The 26,300-nt window shown below is 49.9% G+C and overlaps 1 protein-coding gene across 2 annotated transcripts in view; it reads right to left on the bottom strand.

The window, feature by feature from the left end:
* Positions 1-15,372: 15,372 nt before the first annotated feature.
* The window catches only part of RAB31 (RAB31, member RAS oncogene family), a 140,132-nt gene continuing 129,204 nt past the window's right edge, over positions 15,373-26,300 (bottom strand). For both annotated transcript variants that reach the window (XM_008261035.4, XM_051852158.1), the window contains exon 7: positions 15,373-18,740. In XM_008261035.4, coding sequence (XP_008259257.1) covers positions 18,643-18,740 — 98 coding nt within the window. In that variant the 3' untranslated portion in view covers positions 15,373-18,642. The remainder of the gene's footprint in view (positions 18,741-26,300) is intronic.

Genomic DNA, 26,300 nt, shown 5'->3' with positions numbered 1-26,300 from the left:
CGCTTAAACATTTATGTGGTTTTTTTTAAACAATGACCTTTTTTTAATTAATTAATTAATTTGCAAGGCAAAGTTTTTTCTATCCTCTGGTTCATTTCCCAGATGGCCACAATGGCCAGAGTTGGGCAGATCTGAAGCCAGGAGCCAGAAGCTTCTTCTGGGTCTCCCATATGGGAGCAGGGGCCCAAGTACTTGGGAGTGTCTTCTGCTGCTTTCGCAGGTATATTCACAGGGAGCTGGATTAGAAGTACAGCAGCCAAGACTCAAATCAGTGCCCATATGCAATGCTGGCACCACCAAGCTGTGACTAGAACCCGTGTGCCTAGCGCCGCAGCAGAGATTAGCCAAGGTGATGCCATGTGCAGGCCCCAAAGGCTCTACGACTTTATAGAGGAATCCATTTTTTCCATTAACTGTTTTGAAATTGGTCTACTCAGCATAAAGGGATTAGACATTATGGAAACTAAATGTGGGGCAATTGTAACTTTGATCCCTATTAACTTTCCGTGAATATTAATATAGTCCGGAAAGATGGAGAAGTTTAGGCAAAAGGATGTATTGTCAAACCTACCTAGAAATATTTAATCAGATGGGAGGTGGAAGAAGGTCAAAGAGCTGGTGCCCCTCCTGCCTCAGTTACTGCTGGCAGGAGGGGCACCCAGCTCTTTGCCTCTTACATCCCTTCCCTTCATTTCTTGGTGGTCATGACAATACATTTTTGCATAAACTTTCCATTTTGGAATATATTAATATTCACGGAAAAGTTACATAGGGAGAACAGTTACCACATTGCCCACATTTAGTTTCCCATAATGTTAATATCTTATGTGAGAGAATTTCAAAAAGTTAATGGAAAAATGGAATTAAAAGTGTGAGTTTGGGGCCTGCACCATGGCTCACTTGGCTAATCCTCTGCCTGCGGCGCTGGCACACCGGGTTCTAGTCACAGTTGGGGTGCCAGATTCTGTCCCAGTTGCTCCTCTTCCAGTCCAACTCTCTGCTGTGTCCCTGGAGGGCAGTGGAGGATGGCCCAGGTGCTTGGGCTCCTGCACCTGCGTGGGAGACCAGGAGGAAGCGCCTGGCTCCTGGCTTCAGATCGGCGCAGCACCAGCCGTGGCAGCCATTTGGGGAGTGAACCAATGGAGGGAAGACTCCTCTCTCTCTCCCTCTTTCTCTCTCTCTCTCACTGTCTGTAACTCTACCTGTCAAATAAAAAAAAAAGTGTGAGTTTGGGGCAGGTGTTTGACCTATGGCTAAGATGCCCACATGCTGTGATAGGAGTGCCTGGGTTGGAGTCCCCGATCTGGCTCGTGATTCGATCTTTCTTCTTCCTGGGAGGTAACAGGTGGTGGCTCAAGTGACTGGGTCCCTGCCACCTACATGGGACACCCTGGACTGAGTTCCTGGTTCCTGGCTCCAGCTCCAGTCCAGCCCCAGCTGTTGCCAGCCTTGAAGAGTGAATCAACAGCTGGGATCTCTCTATCGCTCTGCCTCTCTTCCTCTAAAAAAAAGTAGTGAAATAGTGTGAATTTATTTTGGTGCAATTTTTTTCATAAACCATGAAAAATGAGCATTATGAAAAAATTATGCAAAAACTTCAAAAACTTCTGAGTTTTTTTTTCAGTTCTCCATGAACTCTATTTAAAGTATTATTAAGGTATATTTGTCACAACTAAAGAATCAACACTGATGTATCAGGATTAACTAAAATCCAAATGTCATTTGGATTCCATTAGATTTCCTCCTAATGTCCTTGTTTATTCCTGGGATCCCATCCAGAATGAGACATTGCACTGCACTGCCATGTTTCCTTAGGTTTCTCTGAGATGGGAGTTTCTCGGATTTTCCTTTGTGTGATGACTTTGACAGTTCTGAGGGGGACTGGTCAGGTATTTTGTAGACTATCCTTTCATCGGGGCTTCTCTGATGGATTTCTCATGGGGAAGCTGTGTCTTGGGAAAGAAGATCACAGACAGAAGTGCCATTTCATTGTACCTTAAACCTATTGTGTGTTCACACTATCAACATGACCTACCGCTCACGTCGCTGACCTTGATTACGTGGCCAAGGCAGTGCTTGTCAGGCATCTCCACAGCACAGCTATTCCCTCTCCCCTTTCCTCACCAGGCACAATCCACACTCAAGGGGTTGGCATTATGCTCCCCCTCCTGCGGGAGGAGTCCTACATAAAATATTTGGGGTTCTATTTGGGAGATTTGTCTCTCTTTCCCTGGAAAGTATTTATCCAGTCATTTACTTATATCAGAGTGGACTTGCAGACATTTTTCATACTTTGGGTCTGTCTTAGTTCACTTCCTGTTGTATAACAAAATACCAGAAAGTGGGTAATTTATGAAGAATAGGATCAAGAAGCTGGGAAATCCAAGAGGATGGCACCAGCGTCTGGTGAGGGCCTTGTGCTGTATCCTAACGTGGTGAAGGCGTCTCCTGGTGAGACAGCGCAAGCACGCCAGCCTGCCTCTCTCCCTCTTACGATATCCACTAATGCCCTCCTAGGGCCCCATCTCATGGCCTCATTTTACCCTAATTACCTCCCAAAGGCTCCACGTCCACACACCATTAACATGTGGATCTGAGGAAGGAGTTTCCAACGTGTGAGCTCTGGGGAGACACATTCAAATCATAGTAGGGTTACAATCCAATACGTTGTTATTGTCTTGCTCGAATTGTCCCAGCTGTGTCTGTTGAGAGCTCTTTCGGATGGCTCCTGTGTCCCTTTGATATACATGCCTGGTATTTTATTTTTTGAGCACTTCCTTGCTTGCTCACACTACAAGATGCTCCAGGTTCATCCCAGATATTCACTGCCCCAGCCCTAAAAATGGTGTTTAGAAACCATGATCTGGGCTCGGTGTGCTTATTGATACTGGGCATCAATATCTCTCAATGAACAAAACCAGGAAATACATGCATATGTGCACACAAATGTATAATTATTTCTATGCTGACTTGTCAGTACCAACAGTAAGCTAAGTAAACCTGTGCTTCCGTGGTTAATATCTTTCGCAACACAAAGCGTTTTATTAGCTAGAGCACAGTTCTCCTTCTTCCGTTTTAGAGTTTCCCGTCATTTCCAAAGCAACTTAAGCCAGCACCCCATCCTCTTCCCTTCAGTAGAGCTCGAGCATTCATTTGCAAGTTACGTTCTTTCACCACATTCTTCATTTCATCCTTGGACGCCCTGCTCTCCCAGTTGATCTTTTCAAATATCCATGCATTGAGGTTTGCTCGTTACCCAATAGTCTGACAAATGGGTGTTGCTCTTATCCACCACTGCAACACCTTACAGAATAGTTTCACAGCCCTACAACATCTCCTGTGCCTCCCCTGCTCAGTCCTCATCCTTCTGCAAACCCATGGCAGTCTCTGATTTGGTCATTATCTCTACAGTTTCATTGCTCCCAAAATGTCATACAAATGGAATCACACAGGATTCAGCCCTCTCAGATTGAGGTCTGCCTTTTAGCAACACGCATTTAAGATATCCCACATTGTTTCATGCATGGTTTGCCTCTTTTCATCACTGAATAGAAACTAATTCACCTTAATAAAACTATGCAAAGCAACCACAGAGGCAAGAATTCAAGTGCAAGTAGTTCATTTGGAGACTGCTCCCAGGAGATGTTGTGAGGAAGTGGGGAGGTCATCAAGTCGTCTCCAGTAAGCCGGGGGCAGTCACCCCAATTCCTTAGCTACATTTGAGCACTTTGTCCAGAGGCATGGAGTCTGGCAGCTCTGTTGCCCTGTGCACCTGCCCTTCATGTCCCTACAGCCACGCTGAGAGAATCACACATGTGTGCAGGTAAGCAGTTGTCTCAGATTAGAGGTGAATGCTGGGGGACTGGGGGAGTGCATGGGGAGTTCCAGCAGTGTTTAGGACAGGCCGTGGCCAGGATCAGCAGAAGAGAGCTCTCCACTCTCCAGAGTCTGAAAACCTCACTGAGCATCCCTGAGAGCCCTTCCAGGTGCAGAGGTGAGCAGTGGTCCTCCTCAGAGCACTCTGATTTCTGCTATGGCACTGGAAGCTCACTGGGGTGAATATTTTCAGGAAAACTCTGGAATCGCTTCAGTAACATTCAGGTAAGACTTTAAGTTTGTTGATGTTTTCATACAACTGGGCTGCTAAAAGATTTGACAAATGCACAGGACCCCAGCCACAGCTCGCAGGATATTGTTCTCTATCATTCTTTGAATCTGCCAAGCCTGCTTATTAAAGGCAGCCGAATGAGAAAGTTAGCCAACGGCTGCAAATGGTACCCGCCTTCAGAACAAATACAAATCTCAATGGAGTGGAGCAGATAAAAAGAAGAAACGCAAAAGGTCCCACTGCACATTTTTAGTGCATTAATTGTGGTTTTGATGTGGACTTACTGGCAAGGGCCCAAGTTCATTCTCACCATAAGAGCGCAGCAGGGGCCGGCGCTGTGCCACAGCAAGTTAAGCTGCCGCCTGCAGTGCCGCCATCCCATAAGGGCGCTGACTTGAGACCCGGCTGCTCCTCTTCCGATCCAGCTCTCTGCTGTGGCCTGGGATAGCAGTAGAAGATGACCCAAGTCCTTGGGCCCCTGTACCCGCGTGGGAGACCCAGAAGAAGCTTCTGGCTCCTGGCTTCAGATTGGCACAGCTCCAGCTGTTGAGGCCAATTGGGGAGTAAATCATCAGATGGAAGACTCTCTCTCTCTCTCTCTCTCTCTCCCTCCCTCTCCTCTCTCTGTATGACTCTGACTTTCAAATAAATAAATCTTAAAAAAAAAGAGTGCAGCATTCATTGGGCACTTAACGAATGAAGGAATAAAGGTATGAATGGCTGATGGCTTGCATAATGGAGAAGAGTTGAAGGTTTACATGAAAACACTTAATTCTGAGAATATTTTACTAAAGTGACTTTTTTTTTTTTGACAGGCAGAGTGGACAGTGAGAGAGAGACAGAGAGAAAGGTCTTTCTTTGCCGTTGGTTCACCCTCCAATGGCCGTCGCAGCCAGCGCACTGCGACCGGCGCACCCCGCTGATCCGAAGGCAGGAGCCAGGTGCTTCTCCTGGTCTCCCATGGGGTGCAGGGCCCAAGCACTTGGGCCATCCTGCACTGCACTCCCTGGCCACAGCAGAGAGCTGGCCTGGAAGAGGGGCAACCGGGACAGAATCCTGCGCCCCGACCGGGACTAGAACCTGGTGTGCCGGCGCCGCAAGGCGGAGGATTAGCCTAGTGAGCCGTGGCGCTGGCCTAAAGTGACTCTTAATATCAGACAGACCACAGTCTCCACTTTGGCCTCTCAATAAAGAAATAGGAAGGAGGGTGCCAGCCTTGTGGTGCAGTGGGTTAAGCCACTGCCTGCATCCCATATGAGCACCAGTTCAAGTCCTGGCTACTCCACTTCTAGTGCAGCTCCCTGCTAATGCACCTGGGAAAGCAGTAGAGGGCGGCCCAAGTGCTTGGGCCCCTGCCACCCACATGGGAGACTTAGATGGAGTTCTTGGTTCCTGGCTTCAGCCTGGCCCAGTCATGCCTAGTGTGGCCACTTTGAGGGGGAGGGTGGAAGATGTTTCTCTCTCTCTCTGTGCTACTCTACCTTTCAAATAAATAAATCTTTCTTTTTTAAAAAAAAAGACCCCAAAAATACAGATACCTGTGAACTTAAGAAAAAACAAATATTTAAATCAAAAAAGAGTGAAATGTTACAGACCAACAGTTAGTCTTAGCCACGCAGCCCCTTCCTGCCAGCACCACACAGCTCATGAGATGATGTCACATGGCCTAACTCCCCCCTCCCCAGCCCAAAGAAAAGCTTCCTGAGGATAAGGGGTATGTTGGGGGCCTCCCGGTTTTAGCCCAGCGTGGAGTACACCAGACAGTGAATGGAAGCTTGCTCTAAGGGACTGATGTGCCTGTGTTGCGTGTGTTTATCTCCCTCTCTGACCCTCTGAGATAATGCAGTTATGTGTCTCTTATCCAAAATGCTTGGGACCAGAAGTGTTTCAGATTTAGGTGTTTGGAATAATTGCATATGCATCACGCGATGTCTTGGGGGTGGGACCCCAGTCTAAACACGAGCTCAGTTCTGTTTCACAAGCACCTTGTCCACACGGCCTGAAGGTAACCTCACACAATATTTGCAGTGCACCTGTATCTTGACCGCCACCCTTCTCAACCAATCGGTATGGAACTTTCCACTTACAGCCTCAAGAGAAGTGCTCAAAAAAGTTTCATATTTTGATGTATTTTAGGTCTCAAATTTTCAGACTAGAGATATTCAACCTGGGCCCGGTTTTCTGCAAAACCCTGAAAGTTCAGAAATAAAAATGGCATTTTAATACTAGACTCATTGTGTCAGTGCAATAAATGCATTATCTCTGAGAGTTACCTTTTTTAAAATAAGATTTATTTATTTATTTGAAAGTAAGAGTTTCCCAGAGAGAGGGAGAGACAGAGAGAGAGAGAGAGAGATTGAAAATATCTCTGTCTCCTGGTTCACTCTCCAGATGGCCACATCAGCTGGGACTGGGCCAGACCAAAGCCGGGAGCCAGGAGCTTCATCCAAGTCTTCCACGTGGGTGCAGGAACCCAAGGACTTGGGCCATCTTCCACAGCTTTCCCAAGTTCATTAGCAGAGAGCTGGATTGGAAGTGGAGCAGCTGGGACTGGAAATGGAGCTACAGACGATGGCTTTACAAGCTACCCCACAACAGCAGCCCAGATAATTACCATTTTGCCTTTAACTTACACACTAACCTGCTGCCCCCAAGTCCACAGTGATTAGACGAAGAAACTATTCCCCCCAGAAGAGCTGGTTAACTTCTCCAAATTCTTCCCAGCCACCAGAAGCAGGTGACACACACTGCGGGCAGAGGAAGAGAAAGTGGACAGGTCGTTAAGGTGGGCAGGAAGCAGGGTTCCAGCCAGTGACAGGGTGGAGACAGGGCTTGGCACAAGGAGAGGGACATTTCAGGACATCAGAGCTGGAACGGGACCACAGTTGCGGTGATGAGCTACAGGAAGATGTGCAGGAAGGAGGTTATTTGACGCATACGGCAGCCAGCCTGCTGCTGGCATACACAACCCTAGATCCGTCTAGTGTGCTTTCTGCTGCTCTATCAGAACATCACACGGTAAAGACAACGATTTCTCCAGTGCTGGAGGCTGGCAAGGCCAAGAGCAGGGCTCTGGCATCCGGCTAGGCCCTTGTGCCCTGGTATTTCATGGGGGAACGGAGAGGGCGAGAGCAAGTGAGAGAGAAAAGGCCAGGCCTGCTTTAGTCACGGATCCACTCCTTCACAGTGAACCCACTCGGGGGATGACGGCATCCATCCATCCACGAAGACAGGGCCCTCGGGACCTACTCGCCTCTCAAAAGTCCCACCCACCGACGCTGTTGCCTTGGGGATTCAATTCCCAACACATGAACTCTGAGGGATCATACCAAGATCTGAGCACCCATGACCAAATCCCAAGAGATCTGTGAAGACACCTGGTAACAGTGGAGATGGAACATATTTACAGTTTACACTGGGAATGGGAAAATAGGATTAAAAGATTGGGGGCCATTTTAGCAAGAGTGTAAAATGGTCTGGCCCACATTTGCAAAGAGCTGCAACTGAGTCTGAAATCTGAAGGCTGAGAGAACTGAGAGAATGCCATGGCCGATTTGCGTCCCTAGCAAGGTGGTCCGGACAGGGTTTGCATGTCTGTCGGGGCTTTGGTACCTGAAGTAAGTCACCTCGGGTGCACTCGTGCGACCGCTGGGCACGGAGCTCTGATCTCTGGAAGTCAGTCCAGCTCACAACTTAGAAACCAAACACCCAGAGACAATAACTGAAACCAACAAGTTGGACGAAATCCCAAGGAAGGTGGCATATTGGGCAAGACCAGGAAGCACCTGCGTTGAAGCAGGTAAGAAGTCTTAGAGGAGCCAGCACAGACAAGAAAAAGAGGCAGTGGAGTCTCGGGCTCCGAAACAAGAGAAGCAGCGATCAGGAGGAAGAGGTCAAGAGCGCCAGGTGCCCAGGGGGAAGCGGAGAGCGTGAGAAAGCAGTGGGGGAGGGGCCATTAGGTAAATCACCTTGACCTCTGTGAAAAGGCAGGTGAGGGGTGAGTGAAAGATCAAGTGAATAGAAGATCAAGATTCTTGTGTAAGAATTTCATTCGTGTGAAGGAAACAGAGGATAGCTTGATGAGACGGATGACAGCCGATCAAAACTAGACACGATTCCTGCAAAGACATAACTTGATAGGAGTCGGGAGGGGGGGCAGCACAGGGGGGAGTTTTAAGATGGGAGCAAAACTTTAGACAGCTTGGGACTCGCTTTAGGAATGATTTGGAATCCTTTTCCACAGGAGAAGGAGAGGAGAGAGTAGGTCCGTGCCAATCCAGGGAGAGTGCGAGGGGAATGCTGGCCAGCTGTGGGTCATCCAGCCCCTGGTGTGTGTGTGTGTTGGGGGGGAACCTGTTTGGGAACTGGGTTCTCAGAAGTTAATTCAGGGATTCAGCCCCTTCAAAGTCAAGATTGTCAAACCCTGATGCACAAAACACTTCACAAAGCCAGTTAAGAGCTCAGCGCTGAGGGCTGAGCTATGGTTTTGTTGACAAATCCAAACTCAGAAACTTTAAACATTAATTTTTAAATTTTATTTGGAGTCTTAGAGATTGCCATTTGGGAGATGCTGGTTCGGATAGCTCTGAGTCAGGGTTCCAAGGATGACAGGGCAAGTGGGAGCTTACTGGGTTCCTGCACGTTGGGAAGGAACAGGGCTGCATGACCAGATGAAGAAGATAAATAAAAGAATGTGTAAACAGAACAGAAACGCCCATAGAGCTAAAGTCCAATCCTAGCTGTTCCAAACACCTGTGGGCCAAGGGTGGCGGTAAGCAAAGTTCGCATTTCTAGGCAGCAGCTGGAATCATGCACGCGTCCTGCCCCCTTAACAGCCTCCCATCACATTGTGAAAAGCTCCTCCCCAGTGGCTTTCACCCTCGTTTTCCTTTTATTTCCACAGCCTCAACTTCAAGGTCAGGATTATGAAGAATCTAAGTCGAGCTGCCCAAGCAGGAAGTCAGGGAGTTGCTCCAGCAGTTTGGGATCAGATAACAGTGGGGTCAAATCGGTAGGTCTCTGTTAACTGGGTGACTCCACTCTCCCAGAATGAGCTGGCCAACCCGACTCCCCAGGCCAAACCTCCCGAGATGCACGAATGGGCGTGGAACAGAACGGACCCTGGCAGGAATGCAGCTTGCCTGCTTACTCACTGTGTGAAATCGAGAACGTCACTTAAGCTCTCCACGTCCCTTCTCTGCACAAATGGCAACAACTGTGCATCCTTCTCAGGTACGCTTTGTGGATGCATAGAGACACAATCTGAAAGTAGCTCATGGGGAGTTTTCAATAAATGTGGAGTTCCTTCTTTTATGCATTTGTTATTTGTAGTACTTATAATGAGAGTAAGGAAAGGAAAGGAGAGGACTAACATACATCGGACTTCTCTCGGTCTTCCTGGACTATGACCCGGGCCAGTTTACTCAACTCCTGGGCCTGGTTTCCTCATCTGTAAAATGAAGCTAATGGCAGGATCTCCCTCATAAAGGTTGCTGTGAAAATAAAACGAGGCATTGTGCAGGTAGGGATTTGGTACACTGCTTGGGATGCCTGCATCCCAAATCAGAATATCTGGGTTTGAATCTGGTTCTGCTTCTGATCCAGCTTCCTGCTCAAGTACTCTAGTCCCTGCCACTCACATGGGAGAACTGGACTGAGTTCTAAGCTTCTGGCTTTGACCTGGCTCAGGAAAAATATTTTGGAAATATGGGAAGTGAACCTGCAGATGGAACAGTTCTCATTCTCTTTTCTCTGTCTCTCTGCCTTTCGAATAGAAATTTTAAAAAGAGGTAATAGGACATACACTGCCTCCAACAATAAACCACCAGATTCACATGAGCTAATGGTGTTTTTGAGCTCCTGCCTGGGCTCAGGGCCAGGATGAGTGCTCCCTGTGTGGAGACACCCTGAGAGTCCTCTCTGGAAGCCTCCGTGTAAATACCATCTCTGCATCCAGCTCCAGCCGCCTGGATCTCCCCACTGATGTCCTTACACACACTGCACTGGACCTCACTAGATCCTCAAGTCACATCCACAGAAAAGATGCCATGGGCTGCTAATTCCTTAGACCTTAGGGGTGGGTGGGGGTTTTCGGCATTTTATTTGGAGTTCGTAAAATACAGGTATTTCTCATGGAAAACTCAGCAGCGCCAGGGAGAGGACCCTATAATCAAACACCAGAGGCTGGTGCTGAGGCATAGTGGGTAAATCGCGGCCTGTGGTGCCAGCATCCCATATGGCCGCCAGTTCGAGTCCCGGCTGCTCTACTTCCGATCCAGTTGTCTGCCATGGCCTGGGAAAGCAGTAGAAGATGGCCCAAGTCCTTGGGCCCCTGCACCCATGTGGGAGACCCGGAAGAAGCTCCTGGCTCCTAATCGGCACAGCTCTGGCTGTTGTGACCATCTGGGGAGTGAACTGGTGGATGGAAGACCCCCTCCCCCGACCCAGCCTCTGCCTCTCGGTAACTCTGCCTTTCAAATAAAGTAAATTATTATTTTTTTAAAACACCATAGCATTTCTGTAGCTAAACACAAACTGTCATCCCTGGTTGAATAAATGATGACTGTATACAGCATCAGGTCAGCTCAGGTCTGGCTTTTCTGCCAAGATGCTGTATCAGACTCAGCAAAGCTGTTTCCTTCCTGAAGCATCCTGGATCCAGAAGTGTGATGTCCGCCTGTGAGTCAGGACAGACACTCACCTGCCAAAGGGCCCACCCCCAGCAACTTACAGAGCTGGGAGCCAGACGTAGGTGGTCTGACTCAGGACTTCTTCATCTTGGCGCTACACTGCCTCCCAGGAAACCAAAGGAGACAAGAACAAAGCAGCAACTGAATGGCCAGGACAGAACAGCCCTGCCCAGCTCCAGAGTCCATAGCATCATGCCAGCTGCTCTATTTCCGGTCATAAGTGCCTCCCTAACAGTTTCATTTCCTCCTGACATCAGTCCTGTAAAATGGGTACCATCCCTGCTTCACAGGAGGAAACTGAGGCTCAGAAAACCAGTTCACTTGCTCCAGATTTGATGAGTCAGGGGTGGAGCTGACTCACAAGCCCTGGCTTCCTACCCACGTGGTCAGAGTGCCTCCTGCCCTGTCTACAGCTGAAGGAACTGCTCATTCCTGCCACTCTTGGTTCTCTCTTTTCTCCCTTCTCTGCTTCCTCTTGTGTGAGCTTGGTAACTGCAGGGTTGTGATGGAGCATGGAAAACAATTTCTGCACACAGATGTCATCCAAACGTACTTGGCAGATGGATGATAGAAGGGTGGACATACAGATGAATGAATTCACGGACGGGTGAATGCATGGGTGAGTGGTTGGATGATGGACAGGTGGACACATGGATAGGTGGATGAACGGTTGATGGATGGATGGGTGAGTAGAAGGGGTTGATGGATAGGTGGCCAGCTGGATGACTTTATAAAAGTAGCTGTGATAAGTGCTTCCCCAGGAACTCCTGAGTTCTCTGCCTCCTCTCCCGGACACCATTTCTCCCCTTGCCAGATGGATAAGGGGCTCTCACAGGTATTAATCCACGTTCTTTTGCTAACAACATATTATCATGGACTGTGTAAGTCATAAGTAAAAAAGGCTTATTTTGGATCATAGTTACAACCCAATGCCAGAGGCCACACTGGGTGATGGTCTTCTTGCTGGAAAGAATCACAAGTGATACAAAGCCTCATACAGCAAAAGACAGGAGCTTGTGTGCGTCCTCTGCCCCCCCCCTTTTAATTTGACAGAATTAGACGGTGAGAGAGACAGAGAGAAAGGTCTTCCTTCCGTTGGTTCACTCCCCAAATGGCCGCCATGGCCGGCACTGCGCCGATCCAAAGTCAGGAGCCAGGGGCTTCTTCCTGGTCTCCCATGCGGGTGCAGGGCCCAAGCACTTGGGCCATCCTCCACTGTCCTCCCAGGCCACAGCAGAGAGCTGGACTGGAAGAGGAGCAACCGGGACTAGAACCCGGCACCCATATGGGATGCTGGCGCCGCAGGCAGAGGACTAACCAAGTGAGCCACTGTGCCGGCCCCTCTCCTCCTCTCTCTCATAAATTTACCAGGATCCACTCATGGGGGCTCCACCCTGGAGACCTTGTCTAAGTCTGATCATCTTCCAAAGGCCCCACCTTGCCATGGTCGATTAAGTCTCCATCATCTAAGTATCTCACAGTGAGGATGAAACTTCAGTGTGAGTTTGAGGTGGCAGGTGCCATATTCAAACCATAGCACCATACCTGCCCATTCGCCTGGGACTGTCCCCCTTGGTCCTGCCCACCCAGTTCATGTTATCAGTGCGCCATTCACGACAGTGTCCCGGTTTGGAGAGCAATGTCTGCATGTGCACAGAGGACCAGGGACTTAGAAGGCCGTATGCAGCTGGTACAGGCATGCCCTGCCTCTTCTCTGCTGCCCTCAGGACATGGGAGGGCACCACTGGGAAGGTGTAACAGCTCACACAGGATGCCTGGCTAGGATCCCAAGTAGGTGGGCCCAGAACCAGCTTCTCAGCATCCTTCTGAAAGTGGAGCCAAGTTCTGTCATCATGGAGCCCAGCAATGGAATGAGGGTGCTGGCAGAGCCCACCGGGGACAACCCACCATTCTCCAGGCCTCCCAAAGAGGCTCTCACCCCCATCCAGAATCTCCACAGCTGCCCTAAATGGGGCATGGAAGTGGACGGAGGAAGCCAAATGCCCAAGACAAGGGGGAGGGAAAGAGTATGTGGGCCCAGTGGCCCCAGATGAGTGCAGGGCTCTCGTCACCGCAGGCCGGACAGGCTGAGTAAGATTGCTGCATTTATCAATTTGCAAGAATACTGTAAAGGCTGGCCGGTGCTGTGGCTCAATAGGCTAATCCTCTGCCTAGCGGCGCCGGCACACCGGGTTCTAGTCCCGGTTGGGGCGCCGGATTCTGTCCCAGTTGCCCCTCTTCCAGGCCAGCTCTCTGCTGTGGCCCGGGAGTGCAGTGGAGGATGGCCCAAGTCCTTGGGCCCTGCATCCACATGGGAGACCAGGATAAGCACCTGGCTCCTGCCTTCGGATCAGCGTGGTGCACCGGCCGCAGTGCGCTGGCTGCGACGGCCATTGGAGGGTGAACCAACGGTAAAGGAAGACCTTTCTCTCTGTCTCTCTCTCTCTCACTGTCCACTCTGCCTGTCAAAAAAAAAAAAAAAAAGAATATTGTAAAGGCCTCCAGAAGCTTCTATATACCCCTAACCCACCACTAGGAGAAAGGGACAAAGGGTGGAAGCCACCATAAGCAGCCTGGACAAAACTAGGGAGGCCTAAATTCCACGTTCTGTGACACAATGGGGTTCCTGTCGGGTGTGAGGTCACTCAAGCAACCCAAGGAGAAGCCCACCTGGTGGGAACCGAGACCTCCTGTGCAGAGCCAGTGAAGAGCCACTTCCTGGGCAGGATCCCAGCACAGCCAAGTCTTCCGATGACTGCAGCCACAGCCCCATCATCCCTAGTCCCCCCTTAGCATGTTGGAGACCGCCCTCCCGCCTCTGCCTCCACCCCTGCCAGAACCACCCCACCAGAGGTTCCCGAATCCCTGCCCTCATAAGGGTAAGGTAATAGGTATTTATGGTTTTATGGCAACTTAAATTTTGGGCAAGTGTGTTATGTAGCAATAGATAATACATATGTATGTATTACACACACAAACACACAGTTATAATTAACTCCTAGAAACATTAATAGTCGGTGAGAAAACACGGTCATTTCCAATGTGTTACCAAACTGCTTTTTAGGGAGACTTCACCAATTTATACTCTGAGAAGGCCATCCTGGGGCAAGGGGAGTCAGGCTTGGGCTGCACACGATGTGAAGTAGAATCCAATCATGGGAGTTCCTTCCAAAATGATTCCCCAAAGTTGCCCTATGCAAGAGACAGACTTACTTTGTCATAGACATCAGATGTGGCTCCTGCTGGTACCGGTGGCTGTTTCCCTTTCTTGACTGTGTATTCCAAGTGGCTTCCCTGGGGTGGGGAGAGGCCTCAGGTAGTGTGTTGAATACCCCACTTTCCTCTTCTCACCCCCCTCCCCAGTATTGATCTGTGCACCAAAGTTTGCCACGGAAAACCCAAGACCCGCAGTCTGTCATTGGTAGGTGTGTGTGCAGTGGGCAGGCAGGCTGGGGAGCTGAGATGATGGGGGACAGGGGTGAGAGGGGAGCATCTCACCAAACGCACTTGGTACCCTAAGTGGGCTGTTACACTTAGAAAATTTAGCATACTAAAGAAGCCAGCCCAACCCTTCACTGTTGCTTGTCTCCATACATCTCCCTCTTTGGAAAAAAATGCAGAAAAATATAAAGGTTAGTAAGGCACACGTTGAAATTAATAAATGCTACCATGTAGGTCTCAGCCTTTTCCATTAGGAAACAAAAATTACTGATAATTAAATGTCCTTTATTTTGTTCTCCTTGAACGTGTTCATTTCCTTCCCTCCCCAAGGTGAGAAGTCGGCCATGAAGTTGATGTTTTCTTCTAATTCTTGTTGTTTTTTTTTTGTTTTGTTTTTGTTTTTTAAAGAGTGATTTACTTATTTGAAAGGCAGAGAGAGAGGTCTTCCATTTTCTGGTTCATTCCCCAGATGGCCGCAATGGCCAGAGCTGAGCCGATCCAAAGCCAGGAGCCGGGTGCTTCTTCTGGGTCTTCCACATGTGCACAGGGGCCCAAGGACATAGGTCATCTTCCACTGCTTTCCCAGGCTACAGCAGAGAGCTGGATCAGAAGTGGAGCAGCTGGGACTCAAACCAACGCCTATATGGGATGCCGGCACAGCAGGTGGCGGCCCCTAATTCTTATTTAAACAACACACATTCATAATTGTAATTTGATACACATGCATTTCCCTGTACTTCCTTATTGCGCTTTCTTCACTCAGCCAAGTCAGTCTGGATGCCCAGGCTGTGCACTGCACAGACCCTGAGGTCTCCTTTTACATAGACCACAAGGGCAGTGGTCCCTTAGGGGTGTGTGGGAAGGCAGCGTGCATCCAGACACAGTTGATGCATTACAGACACTGTGTTTATGTTAATCACCATATCCCACTCATCATGCGTCTGGGTCACATTTTATTTTATTTATCTATTTCCTTCATGGAGAGCACCATTCTGCTTTTGGAAATAGTGCATCCGTGAGCATCCTTAAACCTCAAACATGTCTTCCCACAAACACATTTCTCCAGGAATCTCCATTCTTTACCCTGAACTGACTGTGATCTGAATATTATAATCAAGAAAAAGACAAACTGGGTAAAACTTTAAATATTTATTAGTATGAATCAGTGTGTGTTAAATCAAAAATAACAGATACAATTGGGCATAGTTGAGGGAAACGATACAGGATATCAGGTGCAAAGGCCCTAGATGTCTTCTAGATGCAAGACCTGGGTCCAGCCCAGAGGGCAGCGCTGCATGAAACACGAGGAAAGGGAGCAGTGTGCATAACAGAGCACTGATGCCGGCTCGCGGGTTTGGTTTCAGCAGTGATGTTTCAGTGAGCAAATCAGACACTTCACGGTGAGGCCAGCTCAGGGCCCTTGAGTAGTAAGCTAGCTCATTACGCGACTCGCCATGAGCACGGCAGTGCAGGGAGAAGGGGAGCCCACGCCACGGCGCTCGGGGTCAGCCGCCACCCGCCGCAGTCTTTGTCTCTGGGGAAGAGCTTCGGGCTCCCAAACCCCCCTCAGTTTCCATAGGGGCACAGCCCTTATTTCTGGCTACAAGTTAGTTTTCGGTCTTCAACCTCTTAGTCTGTAAGGTGACGTCCTATTCAGCACCCTTCTGTGCCATTTTTACCTAGAAAATGGCAGGTCAATGACGTACCTACGTGAAACGTTCCCACGGCTCCGCTGCCATTCTTAGGGATTTCTCCCGGGAAGCTATCCCGCCGAGAACCCCCACAGAACACGCAGAACTTCACAGAACACACAGCCAGGAGTCAGGCTCGTCCACTGTGAAATGGATTACGTGTCGGCATCACCGGTATAAAATTCTATTTACACATATGCACGCGCATAGCACACGTGAAAGAACAGTAAATGGAGGAGAGGGAGTGAATTTTGGACGGTGACGTCAAGGCTGCTACATCACAGATAAGTACTTGACTTTTTGGGGGCAGTGGTGATTTCCAGGCCTTTACAGAACATTACGTGGTATAGGTCAACCATTAGAACAGCCAGAAAGTCAGCACAGGGCAAACTAAAGAAGTGTAGGGAGCTTCATTGTGGACAAGGGCTGAGCATCGATCTTCAGAAAAGACTCGGTACCCCCGTGAATACTTTTGTGCCCAAGCGTGATCTACCTTTTTGGACAAATGCTCCAAGTGGTGAGGATACACACATGTATTTTGACCTCTTACTGGCTTTGACAGTGAAGGTGATAACACAGGTAGGAGAGTGGTTGCATTCCCTCATGAGCTTCCAAAGTCAAACCACGGGCTCCTCAGCGGGTAGCTTGCTTGCTGCACGTGGATAAGACGGAACGTCTCGTGTGAAATACAACCACTGCGAGCTCCCTGACACTGTGCCTATCAACCTAGCTACGGGCCGACGGAGCAGGTGTCTGCAGAAACCCTTGTTCCCAGGGAAAGCAGGAAGAGGAAGGGTTTAGGAGGAAGCCTACAAGTCACCTGCAGAGCTGTCCTTTCAATTTTCAACTCAACAGAGTTTTTTTGTTTTTTTGCCTTGGGCAAGAGGTATGGTCCTCTGTTGGCCTGCAAGCAGAACTGTGTTGGTCAAGTTGGCAATGGGGAAGACAGCTCTAACAACCCATGCGAAAGCCAGACTAAGACATCCAGGTGCCATGTGCTAACAGTTCTGGAGGTACCCGGCTGGGACGGCCAAGTGGCACTCTTGGACTCCAAATAAAGTCTCTTCCAGCCTTCACACCCTGAGATGGTCAATCGAGCTTCGTTGAGTTGGGTGAAGCCATAAGAACGTGACATTCACAGCACATTCTCAAGTTGAAACGTGCAAGTCTGTGATATGAACGTGGCCCTCTTTCCTTGACTACATGAGTCAGGACCTCCCACATGTCAAGGGCTTGATGGGCATGGCTGTGATGGGACTCCACAGCACTGGATCCTCCTGCGTCACTCCAAGTTCAAGGTCTTCAATCAGCTCATGGTCTTACACTGTGGGTTGTTTGATAAAGTGGCACTGGCCCCCCAGTGCTCCTGACACAGAAGGCAGTGGTTGGCCCTGGTTTGCACACTGCACACCTCTGCAACTGTACTCAGTTTTCCCAGACCCTCAAAAGGCACTGATCCCCACATCCTGTAACAATCACCTCTTGATATAAGCCCTGTTAGGAAATCAACACTTCTTGACCCCAAGTTTGTAGGAAGTTAGACCGGGACCAGGGTCTGAATTTTCAGTGGAAACAGCTTCCCCTCCATCCCATGCCTCTGTCCCTCTACTTCCTCTGGATTTGGTCCCCTTTCAATACCTGAGCAGCAGGGACTCGCAGAGCAAGGTGTCGCTGGCGGCCTGGTCTCAGCTCACCTGCAGTCCAGCACTGACCCCTGGCTGGCCCCCATGCCCTGTTCCCCGAGCCCGGTGGCATTTAAAATGGTCTCTCCAATTCTGCAGCTTTTTAGGTCTAGAATTTTGGAGGTGCTTGTCCTTTCTCCGGCTGGCTTTGCTGTCACCTGTGATTAATTGCTATCGTCGGAAGTCTGCCCTACGATTTACACTCAAACATCCTCCAGTTAATTTCCCCCCCAAGACAGAATTCTCTTAGTAAAAGGACACCCTGCACTCAACTTCTCTGAGAGTGAGGGTTCAGGACTGCGGCGGTGACACATGCCAGGTGGTCCCCTAAATGACACTTAACACCCCCCACCTACTACCGTGGACATGGGTAATTTCTGACTGACGCTTTCCACCCAACCCCACGCTGAGCAGTAATGTGGCGGTCGGCTCTGGTTTGTGTGTCTGTCTGTGGCCAACACGCGGAAGAGTGTCCCTGACTCTGAGAGACAGCGACGTGGTTTCTAAGGCACTCCTGTCTCCTGCATAGCTCAGCTTGAGGGATGGCCCGATGCTGCTCTGATTTCCATCGGAAAGGTAATCAATGAAAGCTTACTTTCCAGAGCCAGCTGAAAACCAGCCTTCCAAATTGCAATTTATCTTTCGGGAAAGGTAATGGCACGGAAGAAGTCACTGAAACTTGACGGGGAACCCAGAAAGTCAGAGGAGAAGGACCCCTGAGAGTCCCTCCCCCCCATTAAGGCAGTAAGACTTGGGTGAAAAGCCAAGACCGTTCAAGGGTGTCTAACAGAAACTGCAACTACATTTATCATCTATAAGTATAGCCCCTTCCCTGTGCGTTTCACGTGGCGGTGTGGTGGGTTTCTCCGGAGCTGTCTACAGTCCTGTCTAAGGGCCAGTTCTTGCCCCCAGCTTCCCACAGGTCTTCCAGGGTGCAAGGCCATTGCTCGTTCCTCTCTAGGACTAAGGGTGGGGCCTTGGCAGTGCATGGGACGCAGGCTCCAGCTTCTTTCTCTCCTGGGTGGCCCGGCTCAGCAGCACCTGCGGCCGGGCTGCGAAGTATGCTTCCCGAGCTTGATGGCCCCGCCGGTTCCATTCTCGTGGGGGTCCAAGGGTGGGATCTGGCGGCCTGGAACAAAAAGGAGGCCTCGATTGAGTGCATTTTCCCACAGTTGACAAACCTCACGCTCACGGCTCCCTCTGCTTCAACACGCCCACCTAGTGCTTGGCCACACAGAAAGCAGAGTGGAGTGGCCGTGTGGTGCTGTGGTTAAGACCCCACTGGGAGGCTGGCGCTGCGGCTCACTAGGCTAATCCTTCACCTTGCGGTGCCGGCACACCAGGTACTAGTCCCGGTCAGGGCACCGGATTCTGTCCCGGTTGCCCCTCTTCCAGGCCAGCTCTCTGCTGTGACCAGGGAGTGCAGTGGAGGATGGCCCAAGTGCATGGGCCCTGAACCCCATGGGAGACCAGGAGAAGTTGGCTCCTGCCATCGGATCAGCGCGGTACGCCGGCCGCAGCGGCCATTGGAGGGTGAACCAACGGCAAAAAGGAAGACCTTTCTGTCTCTCTCACTGTCTACTCTGCCTGTCAAAAATAAAAAAAAAATAATAAAAATTAAAAAAATAAGACCCCACTGGGGAGGTCCACATTCCAAATCACGGTGCCTGGGTTGGAATGTAGGCTCTGCTCCTGAGTTCGGCTTCCTGTTAATGCACACACTCTGTGAGACAGCAATGAGGGCTCAAGTAATTGGGTCCCTGACACCCACAACAGAGACCTGAATTGAATTCTGGTTCCTGGCTTCACCTGGCTCAGCCCTGACTGTTGGCTGGCATTTGGGGAGTGAACCAGGGAATAGGTGATCGCTTTCTGTCTCTCTGCCATTCAAATAAATAACAATAAACAGACAATAGAGGAACTCAGGAAACGTTCTTTTCTCCTGCCATCCTCTCTCCTTTTCTTTCTTTACCTCCTAGCTCTTCTGAATGGTCAAGTTCATATTTAGAATGCTAAAAAAAGTATAAGCAGTTTCTTTTTTAAAAAATTATTTACTTATTTATTTAAAAGGCAGAGTGACAGAGAGAGATGGAGAAATAGAGACAGGGACAGGGAGAGAGAGAGAGAGAGAGTCTCTCCATCTGCTGATTCACTCCTCAGATGCCCCCAATAGCTGGGGCTGGACCAGGCTGAAGCCAGGCGCAAGGAACTCCATCCAGGTCTCCCACATGGGTGGCAGGGGACAAAGTACCTAGGTCATCATCTGCTGCTCCAGGTGCATTAGCAGGGAGCTGGATTAGAAGCAGAGTTCCCAAGACTCAAATCTGCACAGAGATAACAAGACGCCGGTGTACCACGGGGCAGCTGAACCCGCTGTACCACAGTGTTTGGCCCATGTGCAGTTTCTGAACAACAGAATTTTTTAGGATTGGGAAGACCTGCCTTGGGGTGGCGGGGGTAGGGGTGGGGATGGGTGGAGGGAGCTGGGGGGTGGGCATCAACTACTCCTTCCTCCCCCCAGCCCTCCCCCAGAGCCATTCTACTTTAGTGACCGGTTCCACGGCACCTCAACAGTAACCGTAAGGATTCCCCCATCTTTTCTGCTTCTCAACACAGGAATGGGCAGGGAGCTGTAACCCTCCTGGCACTTCGCTCACCACCCACATCCTGCCCCAGCACTTGGGGGCTTCCCGAGCTTGAAAGCCCCACGGATGCTTTCCTTTATAGCGAGCAGTATTTCAAAGTCACCCACAAGTAATCTGATTTTTACATGATTCAATTTTTAAAAACACCACCCTAGAGCCACTATACATAAGCACAAAGTAAAAATCTAAAAGACAACGGAGGCAGATGAGGAAGTAGATTTTTGAGGTGCTAGAAAATATTGCAAAACTGACTGTAGACTGCACAGACGAAGGTATGTCAAAAGTCTGTGGAAAGGGGAATTTGAAGTTTGGTACAAAATGTTTGAAATCAATTCATAGCTTTCTCACAATACACCTCTCCCATGAACTTTCTGAAGGCCCCCCAAATCTGTGAATATACAAAAACCACTTGAAATGGATGAAGGCTCTGGTACGTGGTTTTTATCACAATAAAGTGTGTGTTGTTTTTTTTTTTTTTAAATAAAAGGCAAAGGAATCTGGAAATGACCTTCGACAACTCAAGGACTTTCACAGATTCTATCATCACCTCACCCTGTGACGCTGGTACAATGGCCTTTATCACCGTTCCACCATGACTCAGAGACCCCAGGCTATCTGCGGAAGGTCACATCAATAATGGCACAGTGGGTGAAGCCGCCGCTTGGGACACCTGCGTCCCATGTCAGAGTGCTGGCTCAAGGCCTGGCACCTCCACTTCCCAGCCAGCTTCCTGTAACACATCCTGGGAGGCAGCAGGTGATGATCAAAGTGCTTGTGCTCCTGTCATCTAAGTCGGAGGCCAGGATGAAGTTTCGGGGCTCCTGGTTTTGGGCTGACCCAGCACCGGCTGTTGTGGGCACTTGGGGAGTAAATCAACAGCTGGAAGATCTGTCTCTCTGCCATTCTATTTTTATTTTTCTTTTTTTTTTTTTTTTTTTTTTTTTTTTTTTGACAGGCAGAATTAGACAGTGAGAGAGAGAGAGAGACAGAGAGAAAGGTCTTCCTTTTTCTGTTGGATCACTCCCCAAATGGCCGCTACAGCCGGCACACAGCGCTGGGATGAAGCCAGGAGCCAGGTGCTTCCTCCTGGTCTCCCATGGGGTGCAGGGCCCAGGTACTTGGGCCATCCTCCACTGCACTCCCGGGCCACAGCAGAGAGCTGGCCTGGAAGAGGAGCAACCGGGACAGAATCCAGCGCCCCAACTGGGACTAGAACCTGGTGTGCCGGTGCCGCAGGCGGAGGATTAGCCTAGTGAGCCACGGCGCTGGCCATCTGCCAATCTATTTTTCAAGTAGATGAAAATAAACATTTTTTTCTAAGTCCATAAAAATAGAACAATGCAATAAGCAGTTGAGGTAGTTCTCTGTTTATAACCAACAGCTGGATTTTCGGATGGACCCCAGTGTCTGTGTCCTTCCCACTGAATCGTACCAGCTCTCAGTGGCTTCCTTAACCAGTGAATTAGTATACTGGTTTGTTAAGTAACTGGTGCGTAAGTACACATGGGAGGGGAACAGGTTCCAAAGGCCATCTACCCTACAAGTGGACAGAGCGAGCTACAGAAGAGGAGACCGGGGGAGTGGTTACCGAGGCTGGGAGAGCCGAGAGGGATGGAGAGGTGCAGAGAGGATGGTGAACCGGAACAGGGTGAATGGCTTCCAGTGCTCTGGAGCTCTGGTCAAACACAGCACGAAGAAATGAGGTAGCAACTCCCTAGCTCATCTGATTGCTGCACACCGTACACGTGTACTGAAATACCACGCCAGATCCCATTCATGTGTACAATTAGTATGTGCAGGTTACAAATTGTTTTTGGAAGTTCAAGATTTTCAGATCAGGGCTGCTCACCCGATCCTCACACTGACTTTGTGCTGTTCTCGAGTTAACTCAACAGCAGCAACGCAGCCGCCGCCTCGCAAAGCACCCCGCGTCATGCTGCTACACAAGGCTTTCCTTACGGCGACAGAAGAGCGGTGGAAGCCTGGGAGCTAAGGGCCTCGAGAGCCAGCCCAGGAGGCCAGGGTGCCACCCACACTCGCTCTTCCTCTCCCTGCTCCCCTCTTCCTCGCCTTTCAATGAGCAGCAATGCTGGGATGCCAAGTTGAGTAAGACCTGGTCACGTCCCAGAGAAATTCCGTGCTTGCATGTTTCAAACGGTTGCCGACGGGGCTTTTCACCCTTAATTTATTTGCAAGGTGGAGAGATCGCCCATCTGCTGCTTCACTTTTGAGGCAGCAAAAGCCTGGGGCGGCGGGGGAGGCAGCAACTCCATCCACGTCTCCCACGTGGTGGCAGGGACCCAACCACTAAGATGCACGTAGGTAGGAAGCTGGAATTGGGAATGGAGACGGGACTGGAACCCAGGGACTCTGATGCGGGATGCAGGCATCCCAAGCAGCCTCGTAACCACTGTGCCAAACGGCTACCCCATTACCAATCGGCCATTGAACCTGGCTTCTTGGAAGAACCAGGTTCCTTAATCTTCAGAAAATTTGCTCTTGTTAGGATAAAATACTTCCTAGACACAAAATGGCTTCCATTTCCTCAGACTTTCGTTCTTTCCTTGGGTAGAAAGATGTGAGAGTCATTGCTCTGATGACGTGGACTTGCGTGAGTTATTTCAAATCTCAGAACCTTCCTTTCTGCACCTATGAAAAGCATACAGGGAGGCAATTTGACAGCTCCTGCACGATACCAGTGAGAGTACTTGGAAGAGTTTGTGAAAAAGTGGTATGAAAAACAATAGTTTTGTGCAAAAATTTTGAGATCCATAATCCATATGCAGTTTTCATGATAATATGCATTTTCCATAAACTTTTTGACGACTCCATAGTATGCAGCGATTTCAAAAGCTTCTGCACCAAAATGAATTGGCCTTTTGATTCCATTTTCCATGAATTTTTTGAAGTGCCTTCATCTATGATATTTTTATTTTATTCATTTGAAAGGCATCGTTACAGAAAGAGAGAGAGAGAGAGAGAGAGAGAGAGACGGGGGGGTGGGGTGGGGGGGCTTTAACGGCTGGTTCATTCCCCAAACAGCCGCAACAGCAGGGGCTGGGCCAGGCTGGAGCCAGGAGCCTGAGCGGCAGCCGTCTTCCTCCACCTCCCCAGGCACGTTAGCAGGGAGCAGGATCAGGAGTGGAGCAGCCAGGACTTGCAGCGCTGCTCTGATGTGGGATGCCAGTGCTGCGGGTGGCGGCCCAGCACCCGTCGGTCACACACGTTCCAACTTCAGATGGAGTGGGAGGAAAGGAAGTGCTTCCACTGCCAGAGGAGAGCCACGCCCTAACGAGCAGGCAACGCCCGGACGCACAGAAGCCAGCAAACAGCTCTGTGGAAACGGAACACGAGCCATGAAGGCTGTGATCCCCGGAACTGAGAACCTGGAGAAAGGTTACCGTCCTGAGACAAAAGAAGGGGATGGGAAATGGCCAAGAACCGCGCACCAAGGTGACCATGCTGGAGCAGGTTGAATCTGTGCTGTTTCCACAGGCACCGGGTGGGGAAAAAACACGCAGAGCAAATCCAGAAAGGCCCTCGGCATCATCAGGGTGCTTCCACCGGCACAACACACCCTCCGGGCACACGGCCTCTGCGGCAGCTTGTTCCTGAATGCGCATTCTAGGCCACAGTGTGTATTTAACAGGGTTTGGCTTGGGCATGGTTCTCTTTGAGAGAGGTTAAGAGAGACTTTTTTTATTTTTATTTTTATTTTGGTGAAGTTCGGTTTTCCTGAAAGTGGACAGTCTGGACAAAGAGCAGGTTTATCAACGTGTCCTCGGGAATGCAGTGTGTGCAAACGAATTCCAAGCACCTAGGTTTCATCTCCGTGGCTCTGGGCTGGGCTGCAGCGTGGTCTCGCACAACAGGAACCAGGGTTCTGGCTGCAGCTGGTGGCTCTCCCAGGCGCTGGAGCAGCCGCTTCTGCACACGCTCCGAGGCCTCTCTGACGGTCTCTCGCTCTGTGTGCTTCCCCCTCTTTCATCCCAGTTCCAGCATCCACTTGGCTCCATCTCCGGTGTGGTGTTTGCGGCGTTGGCAGCTGCTGCCTAACTTGCATTTGTTCATTCTGATTTTCTGAGTCATCCGGATGGGTGAACCATCCGTTCGTTGGCTGGGACTCGGCACGGCTTGCTCTGGATGAGGCCCTCTGAGACCCTCCGTTCTGAGCTGGGACACAGCAGTGGGGACGGCAGGGGCACACGTGACACCAGGTCATTCCCTGTAACCGCCCTCGCCCTCTGGCTGCCATGAAGAAAGACAGCGTGAGGATGACGAGAAGACCCCAAGCATCTGGATGCGCGGCGTGGACGTAGAGTGGACGACCGGTTTCCGCGGGAATGGCACATACAAGGAGGAGTGGGGTCGGGCAGGAAGCCGGGGGCAGGGACAGGAGTGCCTTGGTATGTGTGCTGTGGGGCGAGTGGGCAGCCACAGGGAAAGAGGAACTGCAGGGGAACATGTGGTAGCACGTGACCTCCCTGGAAGCAGCGAGGTCAAGAGAGAGACCAAAAAGCCCCTGATGTTGAAAGCCCAGGAAGCTACAGGAACAGCGATGCCATCTCCAGCAAGAGAGCAAGGCCTGGCCACCACCAGCTGCTGTTCCAGATGCTACTGTCTTCAACAGCAGGAATGTAAGTCTCTTTAAAATCATCAAGTTTCAGGGCCAGTGCGGTGGCATAGCTGTTAAGCTGCTGCATGCAACCCAGGCATCCCATATGGGCACTGGTTTGAGTCCCGGCTGCTCCACTTCTGACTCAGCTCCCTGCTAGGATGCCTGGGAAAGCGGCAGAGGATGGCCCAAGTGCTTGGGCCCCTGCCACTCACGTGGGAGATCTGGAGGAAGCTCCTGGCTCCTGGCTTCAGCCTGGCCCAGCCTGGGCATTGTGGCCTTCTGAGGAGTGAACCAGAGGGTAGAAGACTTTCTCTCTCTCCCTCCCTCCCTCTCTCTGCCTTTCAAATAAATAAAAACATTTACAAGTCTTTTTAAAAAAATTAAGTTCCCTTGCCATACAGAGGTGTCTTTCTGCCCCCCCTTTATGGACACAATTTTATTATTTGTTTGTTTATTTTGAGCAGTTTTGAGTTTACAGAAAAAACTGAGTGAAAAATGCAGAGTTCCCATATAGCTCATACACCTCATCTCCAATTTCTATTTTTAAAGATTTAGTTATTTGAAAGGAGGGGTAAAAATGACAGAGGGAATGAGAGAGAGATCTTCCATCTGCTGGTTCACTCCTCAAATGGCAGCAACCGCCAAGGCTGGGCCAGGCTGAAGCCAGGAGCCAGGAGCTCCAACCTGGTCCTACCTGAGTGATAGAGGCCCAAGCGTTTGCGCCACGTTCTGAGGCTTCCCCAGACCAGCAGGGAGCTCAATCAGAAGCGGAGAAGCTGGGACAAGAACAGGTACTTTGATATGGGATGCCAGGGTCACAAGCAGTGGCTTAACCCATTGCACCGAAACGCCAGCTCCCCCAGCTTCTCTTTCTTTACATGTTGAGCTGACACAACACTACAAAATCCACAGTTTCCATGAAAGTTCCTCTTTATGTTGTAGATTCTGTAACCATGGTCCAATAAGTGACCCCACACACGCACCAGAAAAGCTTCACAGCCCTAAAAATCCCGTGGGTTCACCTACGTGTCCCCGTCCCCGCTCCCTGCCGCCTGGCAACCCCGGGCCCTTCACTGTCTGCTGGGTTTTCAGCATGTCACACAGCCAGAGTCCTGCCAGAGGACACTTCTCCCATGGGCCTCTCTCACTGAGGGACCCGCGTTGAAGGTTTTCCCACTTCAACAGCCGCTGGCTGGAAAGCACAATTCTTTCGATCCCTAAACAATCTTCCATCGTATGGATGCGTCCCTTTCATGTTTTATTTTAACACTTAAAAATCAGCAGAGGCAAAAAAAAAAAAAAAAAAAAAAAAAAGGAACAAGCCCCAAAGGAAAAATGTGCCAAGCTCCTCTTCATCAACAATTTAAAACTTCTGCTCTTCAAAAGACACTGTTAAGTAAACAAAGGAAAAAAAAAAAAAACAAAA

Source organism: Oryctolagus cuniculus, chromosome 10 (assembly GCF_964237555.1).
Source record: "Oryctolagus cuniculus chromosome 10, mOryCun1.1, whole genome shotgun sequence".
NCBI classification, from domain to species: Eukaryota; Metazoa; Chordata; class Mammalia; order Lagomorpha; family Leporidae; genus Oryctolagus; species Oryctolagus cuniculus.
Note: the sequence above shows the minus strand (reverse complement) of the source record. Positions and strands in the feature narration are given on the sequence as shown.